The following is a 17,118-nucleotide window of genomic DNA, read 5'->3' on the forward strand; positions in this document are numbered from 1 at the left end:
GGTGGCACCATCCTCGTTTGGTGCGTTCCGCTGGAGAATTGTGGCCCTTCCGCCGCGCCGTAGGTTTGTCACCTCACCTTTGCGCCCGCGGGAGGGAGTTTACTGCGGCTAGGGAGATGTCGCTGCTACGGTCACTGCGTGTGTTCCTGGTCGCGCGGACCGGGAGCCACTCGGTGAGAAGTCCTGGTCCTGGTACCGACCTGCTTTCTCTGCAGCTCTTCTGTGCGCCTGTACCTTTTCCTTCCTCCCAACCCCGTTTGACTCCATCCCACCTTCCCGGACAGCATTTCCCCTGCCCAGTCCAGTCCCGGTGCACCCCCATTTGCACACCGTCCACTCCCTGCCAGTGTACCCTCCACCCTCTGGAGTTTGCTGCTTCCTGCCTCTCATCCCTTTCTTACCCCATCCAGGCTGGGTCTCTTCTGCGTCAGTCGCCCCAGCCACGGCACACACTTCATGCTGGGCCCCGTCTGTCTGCCTCGGCCTCCAGCAAGGAGCTCCTCATGAAACTGCGGCGGAATACAGGCTACTCCTTTGTAAATTGCAAGAAAGCTCTGGAGACTTGTGGCGGGGACCTCAAACAGGTGTGTGTGTGGAGGGGTGCAGGGCGGAGTACTAGAGCTCGACCTCAGACTCTTGGAGCGGTCACGCTGGGGAGCGTGAAGTTAGACCTGCTCTCCAGTGACCATAATGGCACAGCCCTAAGTGGAAATCTGGCTTAAATGACAACCTTGGCCTTCACTTTGTCTTACTTGGAAGCAATTGAGTATCCCAGGATTAACAAACCAGACTCTTATGGTGTTTCTTGTTGCCTGGAGCTGAAAGGGTTTGTGTGAGCTTTACAGTTAGATCGATCAGGAGTCACATTGTGGTGCCCCACCAGTCTGACTTTAGGCATATATATATATATATATATATATATTTTTTTTTTTTTTTTTGAGACGGAGTCTTGCCTTTGTGGCCCAGGCTGGAGTGCAATGGCGCGATTTCGGCTCACTATAACCTCCGCCTCCTGGGTTCAAGCGATTCTCCTGCCCCAGCCTCCCTAGTAGTTGGGATTACAGGCGTGCGCCACCACACCCGGCAATTTTTTTTTTTTTTTTTTTGTATTTTTAGTAGAGATGGGGTTTCGCCGTGTTGGTCAGGCTGGTCTCGAACTGCTGGCCGCAGGTGATCTGCCCGCCTCGGCCTCCCGGAGTGATGGGATTACAGGAGTGAGCCACCGCGCCCGGCTGACTTTAGACATCTTAATTTTCCAGAGTTGTGTAATTTTTGTCTGTGCAGCCATGCATCTCTTAACCAGGAAGATACATTCTGAGAAATGGGGTCGTTAGGAGATTTTGGCTTACGCACGTCATAGAGTATTTACACAAACCTAGATAGTGTATTGTACTACAGCCTGGGTTATATGGAATAGCCAGCTGCTCCTAGGCTGCAAACCTTTACAGAATGTTACTGGACTGAATACTGTAGGCAGTCGTAACACAGTGGTAAGTATTGTGTATCTAAACATGGAAAAAGTACAGTAAATAGGCATAAAACATAAAAAAGATACATCTCTATAGGGAACTTATGTATGGAGCTTACAGGACTGGAAGTTGCTCTGGGTGAGTCAGTGAGTGGTTAGTGAATAAGAAGGCCTGCCTTAGGACACTATGGTACACTACAGTGGACATCAAAACAGTACACGTATGCTACATTAAATTTGTAAGAAATTTTTTCTTCGATAATAAGTTAACCTTAGTTTAAGGTAACATTTTTATTTTATAAACTTTTAACGTGTTTTAAACTTTTGGACTCTTTTGTAATAACAGTGTAAAACACATATTGTACAGCTGTGCCAAAATATTTTTCTTTATGTGCTTATTCTGTGAGCTTTTTTCTGTTTTTAAAATTTTGAACTTTTTTTGACTGGGCGTGGTGGCTCATGCCTGTAATCTCAGCACTTTGAGAGGCCAAGGCGAGCAGATCACCTGAGGTTGGGAGTTCGAGACTAGCTTGATCAACATGGAGAAGCCCCGTCTCTACTAAAAAAGTATAAAATTAGCCGGGTGTGGTGGCGAGGGCCTGTAATCCCAGCTACTCGGGAGGCTGAGGCAGGAGAATTACTTGAACCTGGGAAGTGGAGGTTGTGGTGAGCCAAGATCGCGCCATTGCACTCTAGCCTGGGCAACAAGAGTGAAACTCTGTCTCAAAAAAAAAAAATTCAAACTTTTTTTTTATTGAAAAATGTTTTTTTTTTTTTTTTTTTTTTGAGATGAGTCTTACTCTCTCCCCCAGGCTGGAGTGCAGTGGCACGATCTGGGCTTACTGCAAGATCTGCTTCCCAGGTTCACATCATTCTCCTGCCTCAGCCTCCCGAGTAGCTGGGACTACAGATGCCTACCACCATGCCTGGCGATTATTTTGTATTTTTAGTAGAGACGGGGTTTCACCATGTTAGCCAGGATGGTCTCTATCTCCTGACCTCGTGATCTGCCCACCTTGGCCTCCCAAGGTTCTGGGATTACAGGCATGAACCACCGCGCCTGGCCAAAATTTTTTTTACCTTAAAAAATTGTTTTGTTACGGGCGCCTGTAGTCCCAGCTACTTGGGAAGCTGAGGCAGGAGAATGGCGTGAACCGGGGAGGCGGAGCTTGCAGTGAGCTGAGATCTGGCCACTGCACTCCAGCCTGGGCGACAGAGTGAGACTCCGTCTCAAAAAAAAAAAAAAAAATTGTTTTGTTAAAAACTGAGACACAAACACATACATTAGCCTAGGCCTACACAGGAGTGGGATCATTAACACTGTGTTCCACTTCCACATCTTGTCTTGCTGGAAGGTCTTCAGGGGCCGTAACGGGCATGGACCTGTTGTCTCCTATGATAACAATGTTTTTTTCTGGAATACCTCTTAAAGGACCTGCCTGAAGCTGTTTTACTGTTAAATTTTTTCAATTTTTATTTTTTTGAGACAGAGTCTAACTTTGTCACCCAGGTTGGAGTGCAGTGGCGTGATTGATCTTGGTTCACTGCAACGTCCGCCTCCTGGGTTCAAGAGATTCAACCTCCCGAGTAGTTTATCAGTTGGAGTACACTCTAAAAAAACAATAAAGTATATATATTATAGTAAATACATAAACCGGTAACATAGTTGTTCATTGTTTCAGGTATCATGTACTGTGTGTAATTGTACGTGCTATATTTTAATAGGACTGGCAGCACAGAAGTTTTCTTTACACTAGCATTGCCACAAACATGTAAGTAATATGTTGCCCTACAATGTTAGGAGGGCTACAGTGTCACTAGACAATAGGAATTTTTCAGCTCCATTATAATCTTAGGGACCATCATCGTATGTGGAGTCCGTCATTGTTCGAAATATTGTTATGTGCTGCATAACTGTATACAGAAAATACAACTGTGTGCCCCATAGGGTTGTTGTGAAGATTAAATTCATCCAAGGCACCGGTTGTAATAATACCTGGTGCTTGGCATTTAGTGGTAGACTGCCAGTAAATGATAGATTACTTCAGTTTCTGTTAGAGAATTTAGAGAATCAGGAAACCTGAGCGTATCTTAGAATTACATTTAGTTCTAAATTCTGTGACTTTGTTGTCTGCTCTTTTTCTTCTCAATTTATAGGCAGAGATCTGGCTCCACAAGCAGGCCCAGAAAGAGGGCTGGAGCAAAGCTGCCAAGCTCCAAGGGAGAAAGACCAAAGAAGGCCTGATTGGGCTGTTGCAGGAAGGAAACACAACTGTATTAGTAGAGGTGAGTTGTTGGAAATTCCAGATACCAAGAATAGCTGTCCCTTGGGTATAAAGCTTGTAGTAGGCCCTTTATCTTCTTGAGGAAGAGATCTGTTTAAGAACCATAAAGGGTAGTTGAAGTTAAACTCATGAAACCTTGGGTATTAGTTATGAATTCATTTAAGTATAGAAATGTACTGGTGTGTTGATGAGAAATGGCCTAGCAGTCTAGAATATTACTCCTGAATGTGAGTCTGGTGCAGCCTTACCCCTTGTCACTGATTGTTTCCTGGAACAGTTAGATTACAAAGTTAATTATATTAATTGTTGTTGAATAGAGTGTAGCTATTTTAGAGGAGGTTTGGGGGCCATAGTTGGTGAAGAATCAGGTGTGGATTAGTTTAGAATGAGAGGTGGGAATAAACAAGATAATAGCATAAGTGGTTTGGAGTTGGGATGGCTGGAGAATGAGGTGATGATGGTGTGCAGACACAGGTAAGTGGTGAACTTGTGGTGAGTCCTTCAGGACATTATTGAACCATCTTCTGAATATACAGGCTATTGCTAGCTCACTGGCCCAACGTGAATCACTTCATTCTGTTTCGGGCTAGGAGAGGAACTGTAGCTTTAAAATTTTGGAGTCATTTTTTTTCTGTTGAGTCTGTAGCTTGTTCTGTCAGTATCTTGATTTACTCTCCAGCCTTAAGGCACTTTTGGAAATTATTAAACAGCTTATACAGCTATATCAATTTGTTCCCACAGGTAAACTGTGAGACAGATTTTGTTTCTAGAAATTTAAAATTTCAACAGTTGGTCCAGCAAGTAGCCCTTGGAACCATGATGTATTGTCAGAGCCTAAAGGATCAACTCTCTACATACAGTAAAGTAAGTTTGGGGTTTGTCTTCAGTGTGCTGAATTTGCTCTCCTCATTGGGTCTTTGCTGTTCCTGTTTTAGACATTCTCATGTCTCATTCCCTTACTTCACATCTCTGCTTAAATGCTATCTCTTTGCATAGGATTACCCTTCCCCCATTACTATATCCCCATGTCGTGCTTCATTTAACATTTTTTATTATGGTGTTTATATATTACATTTTAATTTAGCTGTATGTTGTCTGTCTTCCCCAATAGAATGTAAGCTTTATGAGGCAGGGAATTTGTCTTTTTACTGTTGTATCTCTGGTGAAAGAGAATTGGGCCCACTACTTAGTTGGAGTTCAATAAATCTTTGTCAGATGAATGAATGAATGAATGCATGCATGCCAGGGAAATGGAGTTAGCCAGATCAAGTGAAGCCATTTTAGGCTTTGTGTTCAGAAATTTGGAATGATCTTAGGAAAGGATTTCTAAATAAAGAGATTGGAGCCGGATGTGGTGGCTCAGGCCTGTAATCCCAGCACTTTAGGAGGCTGAGGCAGGTGGATCACCTGAGGTCGGGAGTTCAAGACCAGCCTGACCAACATGGAGAAACCTGTCTCTACTAAAAATACAAAATTAGCTGAGCGTGGTGGCGCATGCCTGTAATCCCAGCTACTCGGGCAGTTGAAGCAGGAGAATCGCTTGAACCCGGGAGGTGGAGGTTTCAGTGAGCCGTTGTACTTCATCCTGGGCAACAAGAGCAAAACTCCGTCTCAGAAAAAAAAAAAAAAAAGATTGGAAAAGACACAGTTTAGGAAAATAAGCATATTCTTATCCATAGAGGGATCAAGGAAAGGAATTATGTCATTCTGCCTTTGACTCAGCTTTATTGCCAAAGCAAAAATGAACCAACCACTCACAGTAATTTTTTTGAATTTGTTACTAACTTTTTTATCTTCTTTATCCTTCTCTTGAGATGTCTTGGTAAATGTTAATTATTACTGGCATTACATAGTCATATTATATGGAAAACAATGTTGAGATTATTTTTTTTAATTGTATTGAGTAGATAAGTCACTTGAACCAGAAATTTTAGCTCTGATTTTAGCAGTAAACACCAGTGTACTCTTTTTTTTTTTGTTTTCGTTTTTGTTTTTTGAGATGAAGTCTTGCTCTGTCGCTCAGGCTGCAGTGCAGTGGCTCAATCTTGGCTCACTGCAACCTCCACCTCCTGGGTTCAAGCAATTCTCCTGCCTCAGACTCCCGAGTAGCTAGGACTACAGGCACGTGCCACCACACACGCCTAGTGTTTGTATATTTTATAGAGACAGAGTTTCACCATGTTGGCTAGGCTGGTCTTGAACTCCTAACTTCAAGTGATCTGCCTGCCTCCGCCTCCCAAAGTGCTGTGATTACGGGCGTGAGCCACCATGCCTGGCCTCAGTATACTCTTTATCCAGATTCACCATTTGTTAACATTTTACTGTATTTGCTTTATCACTTCTTTTTTTCTTTTAAATAGAGACAGATCCGGCTTTCTTGCCCAGCCTGGAGTGCAGTGGCACAATCATTGTTCACTGATGCCTCAAATTCCTGGGCTCAAGTGGTCTTCCCACCTCAGACTCCTGAGTAGCTGGGACTATGTGTGCACATCACCATGCTAGGTTCTTTTTTAAGTTTTTTGTAGAGACAGTCTTGCCATCTTGCTCAGGCTGGTCTCAAACCTCTGGGCTCAAGAAATCCACTTGCTTTGGCCTCCCAAAGTGTTGGGATTACAGGCTTGAGTCACTACAGCTGGCCCTGTCACTTTTTATGTACATGTTATCATCGCTTTTTTTTTTTTTCTTTGAGATGGAGTCTCTCTGTCACCCAGGCTGGAGTGCAATGGTGCCATCTCACTCACTGCAGCCTCTCCCTCCCGGTTCAAGGGACTCTTCCACTTCAGCCTTCCAAGTAGCTGGGATTACAGGTGCCTGCCACCACACCCGGCTAATTTTTTTGTATTTTTAGTAGAGACGGGGGTTTCACCATGTTGGCCAGGCTGGTCTTGAACTCCTGACCTCAGGTGTTCCACCCACCTGGGCCTCCCAAAGTGCTAGGTTACAGGCGTGAGCCACCGCGCCCAGCCCTTTTTTTTGTTTATTCTTATCTTTTGGGTTTATGTCATACTTTCCTTTCCTCAAGTGTGGAATGGGCCACTTCTTCAAGGAGTCCTGGTCCTTTTTAGCTGGGGAATGGTTTTTAGAAACCAAGATTTGAGTATTAGGTGTGCTGATTTCTTTGTTTTTTTTGGAGACAGAGTGTCTTTCTGTAGCCCAGGCTGGTGTGCAGTGGCGCGATCTTGGCTCACTGCTACCTCTGCCTCCCGGGTCCCGGTTCAAGCAATTCTGCCTCAGCCTCCCGAGTAGCTGGGATTACAGGCACGTGCCACCATACCCATCTAATTTTTGTATTTTCAGTAGAGATGGGGTTTCACCATGTTGGCCAGGCTGGTCTTGAACTCCTGACCTCGTGATCCACCCACCTCAGCCTCCCAAAGTGCTGGGATTACAGGCATGAGCCACTGCGCCCAGCCAAGTGTGCTGATTTCTACGGAGATGTCATTTGTTCTTTCAGCAGACAGTGCAGGTGTATGTGCTGTGTGTATGTGGTTCCTTTTTCATAGCAACTTCAATATGTTTACTGTTTTTACCTATGTACTCATATGTACTCAGTGTTATAACATATATACAAAATTGTTTCAGAATTGCTACCCCTGACCACTGCAAATAACAAAACTACTAAGGAGTTCAAGATTTATTTGTAGTTCGTTTTGTCTTTACATTGAAGTTAGGTGGTCATGTGACTCTGTTATTTGGATTTTTTTTTTCCTTCTGTGAGGTTATGTTACTCGTTTCAAATATAGTTTTATATTTCTTAGTAGTCAATATTTATTTTCACCCCAAATATGTGATTTAATTTTATTTTTTAAATGTGTGGGGTTTTTTTGTTTGTTTGTTTGTTTTGGCTGGGTGCCGTGGCTCATGCCTGTAATCCCAGCACTTTGGGTTTTGTTTGTTTATTTTTTAAATATTTTTTATAGTTATAGCGATGAGGTTTCACCATGTTGGCCAGGTTGGTCTCAAACTCCTGGCTTCAAGTGATCTGCCTGACTTGGCCTCCCCAGAGTGCTGGGATTATGGGCATGAGCCACGGTACTGGGCCAGGTTTTTTTTTTTTTTTTTAAGATGGAGTTTCATGCTCATTAGCCAGCCTGGAGTGCAGTGGTTTGATCTCAGCTTACCACAACCACCACCTCCTGGGTTCAAGTGATTCTCCTGCCTCAGCCTCCTGAGTAGCTGAGATTATAGGCACCCCCCACCACACCTGGCTAATTTTTGTATTTTTAGTAGAGATGGGGTTTCACCATGTTGGCCAGGCTGGTCTCGAACTCCTAACCTTAGGTGATCCACCCACCTCAGCCTCCCAAAGTGCTGAGATTACAGGCGTGGGCCACCGTGCCTGGCTGGCCAGATTTAATTTTATTTTTGAATACATAAAATACATTAACAAAGTCCTCAAAGTTGAAACTGTCAAAAAAAAAAAAAAAAAAAAAAAAAGCTATACTCGGAGAGGTGTTACTGCTTCTGTCCCTTCTACCCCGTTCCCATCCATCTGTTTACTTAGATAACCAGTGTCATTGGATTATGGTTATCCATTTTCAGTATTTCTTTTTGCAAAAATAAGCATATTTATACAAATAGTTCTTTGTTGCACAGATAGTAGTATAATATGCATATACACTTATAATTTGCTTTTTTCACTTAATAATATATCCTGGAAATACTCCATAACAATTCATGAAGGTCATCCTTTTTATTTTTTCCAACTACATAGTATTCTGTTGTATGGATGTGCTATAGTTTAATCTCCTATGTTTGGGCATTTAAGCTGTTTTTACAATTTTATGATTAGAAATAATTGTTCAATGAATAAACTTGTGCAGTATTATTGTAAGTATATCATCAAGGTGAATTCCTAGAAATAGGATTTCAGGGTCAAAGGATAAATACATATGTAGTTTTATTAGATACTACAATTTCACATCATTGGATTTGTACCATTTTGCATTCCCATCAACAATGTGCAAGTCTAGCTCTAACATTTTATGATTTTATGAAAATATTGTTCTTGGCCAGGTGCGGTGGCTCACGTCTGTAATCCTAGCACTTTGGAAGGCTGAAGCAGGTGGATCACTTGAGGTCAGGAGTTCAAGACCAGCCTGGCCAACATGGTGAAACCCTGTCTCCACTAAAAAATATATAAAAGTTTGCCAGGCATAGTGACGCATGCCTGTAGTCCCATCTACTCGGGAGGCTGAGGCAGGAGGATGGCTTGAATCTGGGAGGCGGAGGTTGCAGTAAGCTGAAATCATGCCACTGCACTCCAGCCTGGGCGGCAGAGCGAGACTCCATCTCAAAAAAAAGAAAATACTGTTCTTGGCTGGGTGTAGTGGCTTACGCCTGTAATCCCAGCACTTTGGGAGGCTGAAGCAGGAGGATCTCTTAAGCTAGGAGTTTGGGACCAGTCTGAGCAACACAGGGAGACCCCATCTCTATATTTAAAATAAAAAGAAAATAATTGTTCTTGATTTCTAGGAAATTACATTCTAAGAAGTTAGACTGGAGGATGAGAGTGGAATGTTATTGGGGGTGGTGCAGTGATAGAATAAAATATTTATAAAGATGGAACTGTTACCAATTTTTAACATCCTTGGCTTAATGAAAATATTATCTACACTTAGTTGTCTTAAATAATTTTTATTTTTTTTTTGAGATGGAGTTTCAACTCTGTTTCCCAGGCTGGAGTGCATTGGCACAATCTCAGCTCACTGCAACCTCCGCCTCCCAGGTTCAAGCGATTCTCGTGTCTCAGGCTCCCCAGTAGCTGGGATTATAGGCGTGTGCCACCATGCCCAGCTAAGTTTTGTATTTTAGTAGAGATGGGGTTTCACCATTTTTGCTAGGCTGATCTCAAACTGCTGAACTCAGGTGATCCACCCTCCTCGGCCTCCCAAAGTGTTGGGATTACAGGTGTGAGCCACCATACCTGGCCAATAATTTTCTTAGAAATAGACTATTTTTGCTTATTCTTTTGATAATTTGAATAGTACAGAATCAGTTCATGTTTGTTTTCTTTGTGTACTTAGGGCTTCTTAAATTCCTCTGAGCTTTCTGGACTTCCAGCTGGGCCTGACAGAGATGGCTCACTCAAGGATCAGTTGGCTTTAGCAATTGGTGAGTATTTGTAGAGGTTCTGGAAACTGGAAATTAGGGACTGGATCTCTTGTTATCTTGTTCCTCCAAATCTAGGTCAAGAATCATGTGCCTACAAGGGTCAGATGATACGAATGTGAGAAGTGGTTTGTGTGTTAGATGTTAGGGAACATTAGGCATCTTAAAGAGCTCATACGCTGCTGGAGGAAGTGTCATTACCAAGCTCTAACCAATTGTTATATCTAGGGAAATGGAGTCCCAGGGTCATCAGAATTTCTAAATTTCTTAAAAGGATTTACATTTATGTCCAAAATCTCATGGGTTTTGGCTGTTTGCAACTAATTAAAATTATTTTCATTACTGTGCCAACAAAACAAAGCATGTCTTCAGGCAGAGATGGCCTTTTGACTTCCAGCTAAGTACTTTAGCATACACTATAGGGAAAATAGTACATTAAAGATTATTTCCTCTTTTTTATAAAAGGTTGCAGGACAATTGAGGAGCATTGTTTTTAGGAATTTGATCTTTCTTTTCAAAAAATCTGGTTGTGAATTTGTAAAGATACATTCTTTTAGAGCCTGTTGGCTATAGGAACCACATCTGGATCATTGTGGTGGGACTAGCGGGGATCTTGCTTTCTTCCTAAGTGCTTGATGTAGGGAGGGTGGTAGGGAAGGGTTGGAGCTTGCTGGGAATTTACTGCTCATCTGAAGTTTCCAGTCAAAGCATCAATTCTGTTTTTATCAGGTCATCTTGTATTATCTATGATGTTTCAATGAGTCATGGGTTAGAAACCAGGCAGACAGCTGTGTATGGGGCTTATTAAGAAATTCTGGAAGAGCTGGGTGTTTCAACTTTGTCGGTTTCTGGGAATTAACTATTGGGTATATGCTTTGAGCTATTTTAAAATTAGTTTTGGTTTCTGTATTCTCCTTTTCCGTGACTTTTAGATATTACTATGGCTCATCCAGGCATACTTTCTGTTTATGGTTCTCATAAATAACTCTGACAATATTATTTTTTCTATTTTTGATGAGGGCTTTGAGCTGTGGACTTTCTCCTGATACAAGGGATGATCAGGACTTGTCTGTGTCAGTTATGGAGCATTCAGGATGGTGGGAAAAAGTACTTAATTGCTTTGGAGTCAGATCTGAGTTTTAATTTTAACTCTGCCTTGTGTTACTGGGTGGGTTACCTAAGTTCTCTAAGCCTAAGCTTATTGTAATAATAGCTAGCTTTTGAGTGCTCACTCTGTGCCAGATACTATAGTTAATGCTCTCTCTCTCTCTTTCTATATATATATATTTTTTTTTTGAGATGGAGTTTCGCTCTTGTTGCCCAGGCTGGTGTGCAATGGCATGATCTCGCTCAATGCAACCTCTGCCGCCAGGGTTCAAGAGATTCCCCTGCCTCAGCCTCCCAAGTAGCTGGGATTACAGGCATGTGCCACCATGCCTGGCTAATTTTTGTATTTTTAGTAGAGATGGGGTTTCTCCATGTTGGTCAGGCTGGTCTCGAACTCACGACCTCAGGTGATCTGCCCGCCTCGGCCTCCCAAAGTGCCGGGATTACAGGTGTGAGCCACCGTGCCCGGCTGCTTTTACATATATAATTTATTTCTCCCCAAAACCCTGAAAGGTAGGTGGTCTCATCTCTATTTTAAAGGTGAGGAAACAAAGGCTTGATAAATTTAGTAAATGAGATTATGTCATTGAGTCACTTGCCCAAGGTCATATAGTCAGTAAAGAGGCAGAAGTGAGACCTGAGTCACACATACTTGTGTCACCACAACCTATGTTTGTTTGTTTGTTTTTTGGAGAGAGAGTCTTGTTCTGTTGCCCAGGCTGGAGTGCAGTGGTACGATCTCAGCTCACTGCAACCTCTGCCTCATGGGTTCAAGTGATTCTCCTGCCTCAGCCTCCTAATTAGCTAGGATTACAGGTGCACACCACCATGGCCAGCTGAGTTTTGTATTTTTAGTAGAGATGGGGTTTCATCCACGTTGGCAAGGCTGGTTTTGAACTCCTGACCTTAGGTGATCCACCCACCTCAGCCTCCCAAAGTGCTGGGATTACAGACATGAGCCACCACACCCAGCCTCACAACCTGTTTTTAAGTACCAGAGTGCCTGGTACATAGTTGATGCTTCATAAAGGTATTCTTCACTTCCCCCACTCCCACTGCCCCGCCCCATGCCCCTTTTCCTCTTTATACAAAAACTGAAAATGATGTCTCTTCATCTTACTGCATATCCTGTGTAAATGCAAAGGGACTGTCTTCCAAACTGGGCCTCTTCTGTTCTTATTTTGGTACCATCACAGACATCACAATTTGTTGGTGTATTTGGTTTTTTGTTTTTGCTTTTTTTAATAGGAAAACTGGGAGAAAACATGACTCTTAAACGAGCTGCATGGGTGAAGGTGCCATCTGGGTTCTACGTTGGCTCTTATGTCCACGGAGCAATGCAGAGTCCCTCACTTCACAACCTGGTGCTGGGAAAGTATGGGGCCCTGGTCATCTGTGAGACGTCTGAACAGAAAACAAACCTTGAAGACATTGGCCGCCGCCTTGGGCAGCATGTGGTGGGCATGGCCCCCCTCTCTGTTGGCTCCCTGGATGATGAGCCTGGGGGGGAGGCAGAGACTAAGATGTTGTCCCAGCCATACTTGCTGGATCCCTCCATTACCTTGGGGCAGTATGTGCAGCCTCAGGGGGTGTCGGTAGTAGACTTTGTGCGGTTTGAATGTGGAGAAGGTGAAGAGGCAGCAGAAACTGAATAGGTTCTAGAGACTTTCGGCCCAGGAGGAATATTTATTTTTAGCTCTGGACATCATTACAAAAAGGAGTATTTCCCAAGCCTCTTCAGACTGAGAATGTATTTTTCATTTGCATTATAACGAGATTATAGACTTCATGGGTAAAATTATTAAATAGTTATATAATAAAAATAATTTTTTCCTTGTTTGCATAATACTGGGTTTAGCTTTTCTGTGCCTTTCAAAAATAACGGGCGGGCCTTATTGACGTGATTGACAGTGTCTTGGAGAACAGGCATCAACAATACTGCTGCTCCCTTCAACATAGATTTATTATGGTGTTTCTGAAATTTCTAACTTACATGTTCTGTCTTCCACCTTTTATGACATAGAATTCTTTTCTGTTTTTGCTTTGCGATACTGTGGACCATGCTTCTGCCTCGGAACCTCCCTAGTTATATTACTTCTGCCACATGGAATTCTTTGGGATTACTGATTCAAACCTAGAGTTGTCTGGAAACTGTGGGTTCTCTTCTTTGTGATTGTCTGTAGCATGCTTTGAAGGTGCTCTGCAGTGGTAGGCACACTGGTTCTGGCTTCATTTAATTAAATTAATAACACATGCCTCTGTTTCTCTTTTGGATAATGTGTGGGTGGGTGAGTACTGAGGTTTCCTGGCCAGCTGTAAGGCAGATTTTGACATTCTTGTGCCAGAAACAGAAATTAGAGTAGTCCAGTTATCCAGAGAGGTCACTTAACATTGCCTCTTTACTTCCCCAGTACTGAAACATTTCTTCCAATATAACATAAAATTACCAAAACAAGCAAACCCAGAATACTGAAAATAACCGCATTTGTTCATTAGAGGTATCTTTATTTGAAAAGTTAAAAATGCTTTGAAATGATTTACAGGTTAAATAGATTTTAGAAATAATGATCTTAAAATTGAAAACAAAGGTAGGTCCTGGTATAATGCTAAACAAAGTTATTAAACATTTTGAGCATTGTTTTTTGGTTCTCTTTCTTTTGATTTCTCCAGATTTATGCAGTTTTAGTGCTTTCTGCTGAGGCTTTAGCTAGAGGGCCACAAAATCCAAAAACCATGTGGTTAACATTTTAGGTATATAACAAGGAAGGAATGCAAGGATGAGAAAAAATGGAGAACAGTGATTTTCAGACTCTATTATATCTAAATTAAGTAGCTGAATGTCAGGCAGAAATTGGCAGATAAATTATTTCCTGATATTGGCACTATCTGCTCTCTTCTGTGGCCTTGCAGTAGATATAGGCCTTCTTGCTTTAGAAAAGCCCCTTTTCTTTCTTCATTTGCAGCTGTTTCCAGCCAGGTAGAGCTGCAAATTGCCCTCTTGTGATGCCAAACACAGACACAAAGTCCTGTTCAGAGAGGTAATTCTAAGAGAGAAAACAAAGTTTCTAGTTAGAAGGAAGACATGACATCAGTGCCAACAGAAGTTGGGAAAGTCAGAGCGAGAGGGAGTTCTAGGTGGATCCTTGAAGAGGGAAGTAGGATGACTTTCTCAGAAAGGCTGTTAGAGATTTAAATTATTCATTAGAGAGGTGTTCTTCAGTTCAGGGAGTCCCATTTTGGCCTGTGACAGAAGCTTACTGGATTCACTGCTCTCACAGTGCCAGCAAGCACCAGTTTCTTGCCAGAAGGCAATAAATGGGTTATGTATTAAGGATGAATTACAGACATCAAATTTTGGCAGAATGAAGAACTAAATTGAGCCATGGTTTTCCTTGTTTTCCGTCTGTAACTACCATTTTTACCCAGAAATTTTCAAATGCATGATCTTATTGAGCATAAAATTATTCTAAACATTTACTTAATGATTTATTGAATATTTATATACAAGTAAAGATTATTAATTAAGTAAAGATTATTAATATATAGGCTCTGCTTTCAAGAAAATTGTAGTCCAGATACTTGAGTTGGTTAGATAAGACGTTGTGGGAAATCCAGAGTCCAGAGTCCATTCCCAAATCAACTTCTTCAAGGGGAAAATAAATTTATTCTTTTTTTTTTTTTTTTTTTTTTGAGACAGAGTCTTGCTTTGTCGCCCAGGCTGGAGTGCAGTGGAATGATCTCGGCTCACTGCAACTTCTGCCTCCCGGGTTCAAGCAGTTCTCCTGCCTCAGCCTCCAAGTAGCTGGGACTACAGGCACCCACCACCTGCTAATTTTTGTATTTTTAGTAGAGACGGGGTTTCACCATATTGGCCAGGCTGGTCTTGAACTCCTGACCTTGTGATCCGCCCGCCTCAGCCTCCCAAAGTGCTGGGATTACAGGTGTGAGCCACTGCGCCCGGCCAAGAAATTTATTCTTTTAACTCAAATATGTTAATTCATTCAAGCGAAACTTAAGAATGCTTGCTATCTGCTAGGCACTGTTGTAGGTGCTGAGAAGCTGAGAATATGATGGTGAACAAGACAGACAAAGGTCCTTCCTTTTAAGGATATTACTAGAGGGGGAAATAGGCAATGAACAAGTATAAAGGGACTGGAGCAGGTATGGGAAGCAGTATTAGGGTGGTCAGGAAATGCCTCCTCGGGGAGATGACACTGGGGCTGAGACCTACACCATGAGAAGGTGCTGGCACTGTGGTGATTTGGGAGAGGGATGTTTTCTCAGGCACGAGCACTAGCAAGTGTAAAGGCTCAAAGGCTGGAATAAGCATGTTTAAGGAACAGCAAAGCAGCGGCTGTACTGGCTGTAGGGTGGTGAATGATGAGGGTATTGGTATATGAAATGAAATCAGAGAGCTAGGCAGGGGCCAGATTGTATCGGCCTTCACATTCTTTTTTAAAATGTAGTGGGAAGCTATTCGAGGTGTTTTAAACAGGGCAGTGCCATATGTTTTAAAGATCCCTTTGGCTATTGCGTGGGGAACGGATTGTAGGAACAGGTGGAAACCAGTTGGATTGTAGTATGTAGTCCAAGATGGCTGCACTAGACTAGTAGCAGAGAGATGGAGAGCAGTGGACAGAAGCTAGCTGATAGATTGATGTAGGTGAAGAGAAAAGAATCAAGAAAGAACCCTGTTTCTTTTGGTTTGAGCTCCTGAGTAGCTCAGATGTCCACTGAGCAGCTACAGCGTGCCGTGCCAGAACTGTCCTAGGCCATTTACTCATGGAGAGCTCCACTTCCAACAGACAGTTTCTTCAGTCACTCACCTCCTTTTTGGCAGGGTTTACATCCTCAGGTAGCTCCTGATTCTGGTTTTTCAACAGAACTGCTATAGGGTAATATTTTGACTCACTGTCAATAGAATTCACGGAGAGGGTTGCATTCTTCATGTCCTAGGTAAGATAAGATAAGAATGTAGGCACAGGGAAAAGACTCCTCAGTGTCTGTATGGTTACAGTTCTAAATGTGTGTAATATTTAACATTTTGACTTGTGCCACTTCACCCTCTATAATCATCTTTCAGAGCAATGGTCCCCAAACCTGGCTGCATGTCAGAATCATCTGGGAATAGAAAATATTCAGATTTTGGCCGGGCGCGGTGGCTCAAGCCTGTAATCCCAGCACTTTGGGAGGCTGAGACGGGTGGATCACGAGGTCAGGAGATCGAGACCATCCTGGCTAACACGGTGAAACCCCGTCTCTACTAAGAAATACAAAAAACTAGCCGGGCGAGGTGGCGGGCGCCTGTAGTCCCAGCTACTCGGGAGGCTGAGGCAGGAGAATGGCGTGAACCCGGGAGGCGGAGCTTGCAGTGAGCCAAGATCCGGTCACTGCGCTCCAGCCTCGGCGACAGAGTGAGACTCCATCGCAAACAAAACAAAAAAAAAAAAAATTAATTTATTATTTATTTGAACTTAAATAAAGAACTTAAATGCCCAGTGATGAAGGCTGATTAAAAAATTTATGATACGGCCGGGCACGGTGGCTCAAGCCTGTAATCCCAGCACTTTGGGAGGCCGAGACAGGCGGATCACGAGGTCAGGAGATTGAGACCATCCTGGCTAACATGGTGAAACCCCGTCTCTACTAAGAAAATACAAAAAAAACTAGCCGGGCGAGGTGGCGGGCGCCTGTAGTCCCAGCTACTCGGGAGGCTGAGGCCGGAGAATGGCGTGAACCCGGGAGGCGGAAAGACAAAATTTGCTATTTGTCGTTCACTGTAATAGTTTTGACAAAATCTTAGAAAAATAGCATTCTCATTGCTGATAGGGATATAAATCCATGAAAACTTCCTGGGACCAATTTGAAAGTATACTTCAAAAGCCTTAAAAATATGTATTTATTGTGATTTAACAGTAATAGTACTAGGAATTCTTCCTTTAAAAAATGGGTAGGGGGGTCAGGAGTGGTGGCTCGAGCCTGTAATCCCAACTCTCTGGGAGACCAGGGTGGGAGGACTGCTTGAACCCAGGAGTTCAAGACCAGCCTAGGCAACACAGTGAGACCCTATCTCTGTAAAAAAATAAAAAATATATCCGGGGAGGTGGCGGGCGCCTGTAGTCCCAGCTACTCGGGAGGCTGAGGCCG

The 17,118-nt window shown here is 43.0% G+C and overlaps 2 protein-coding genes across 7 annotated transcripts in view; one reads left to right on the forward strand and one right to left on the reverse strand.

Annotated features, from left to right (window-relative positions):
• Window positions 1-52: 52 nt before the first annotated feature.
• Window positions 53-13,226, forward strand: TSFM (Ts translation elongation factor, mitochondrial). Of its 2 annotated transcripts, none has more exons than XM_021922537.2 (6): window positions 53-173; window positions 411-584; window positions 3,626-3,754; window positions 4,495-4,617; window positions 9,780-9,867; window positions 12,220-13,226. In XM_021922537.2, exons 1-6 carry the CDS (start codon window positions 117-119, stop codon window positions 12,624-12,626), a joined length of 978 nt encoding a protein of 325 aa, XP_021778229.2. In that variant the 5' UTR covers window positions 53-116; the 3' UTR covers window positions 12,627-13,226. The 2 variants fall into 2 exon arrangements, with proteins under 2 accessions (XP_021778229.2, XP_021778230.2); XM_021922538.2 differs by having other exon boundaries at window positions 140-222.
• A 233-nt stretch (window positions 13,227-13,459) lies between these two features.
• AVIL (advillin) overlaps window positions 13,460-17,118 on the reverse strand; it is a 24,228-nt gene continuing 20,569 nt past the window's right edge. For all 5 annotated transcript variants that reach the window (XM_009181096.4, XM_017945977.3, XM_017945976.3 and 2 more), the window contains 2 exons: window positions 15,798-15,923; window positions 13,460-14,015 (listed from right to left, as the gene is read on the reverse strand). In XM_009181096.4, the coding sequence (XP_009179360.1) occupies window positions 13,902-14,015; window positions 15,798-15,923 (240 nt within the window). In that variant the 3' untranslated portion in view covers window positions 13,460-13,901. The remainder of the gene's footprint in view (window positions 14,016-15,797; window positions 15,924-17,118) is intronic.

This window comes from Papio anubis, chromosome 9 (assembly GCF_008728515.1).
Source record: "Papio anubis isolate 15944 chromosome 9, Panubis1.0, whole genome shotgun sequence".
NCBI classification, from domain to species: domain Eukaryota; kingdom Metazoa; phylum Chordata; class Mammalia; order Primates; family Cercopithecidae; genus Papio; species Papio anubis.

Coding starts and splice junctions, on each gene's coding strand:
- TSFM (XM_021922537.2), top strand. CDS start 117: ATGTCGCTGCTACGGTCACTGCGTGTGTTCCTGGTCGCGCGGACCGGG. Junction 174..410: donor CGCGGACCGGGAGCCACTCG/GTGAGAAGTCCT, acceptor TACCCCATCCAG/GCTGGGTCTCTTCTGCGTCA. Junction 9,868..12,219: donor TCAGTTGGCTTTAGCAATTG/GTGAGTATTTGT, acceptor TTTTTTTAATAG/GAAAACTGGGAGAAAACATG.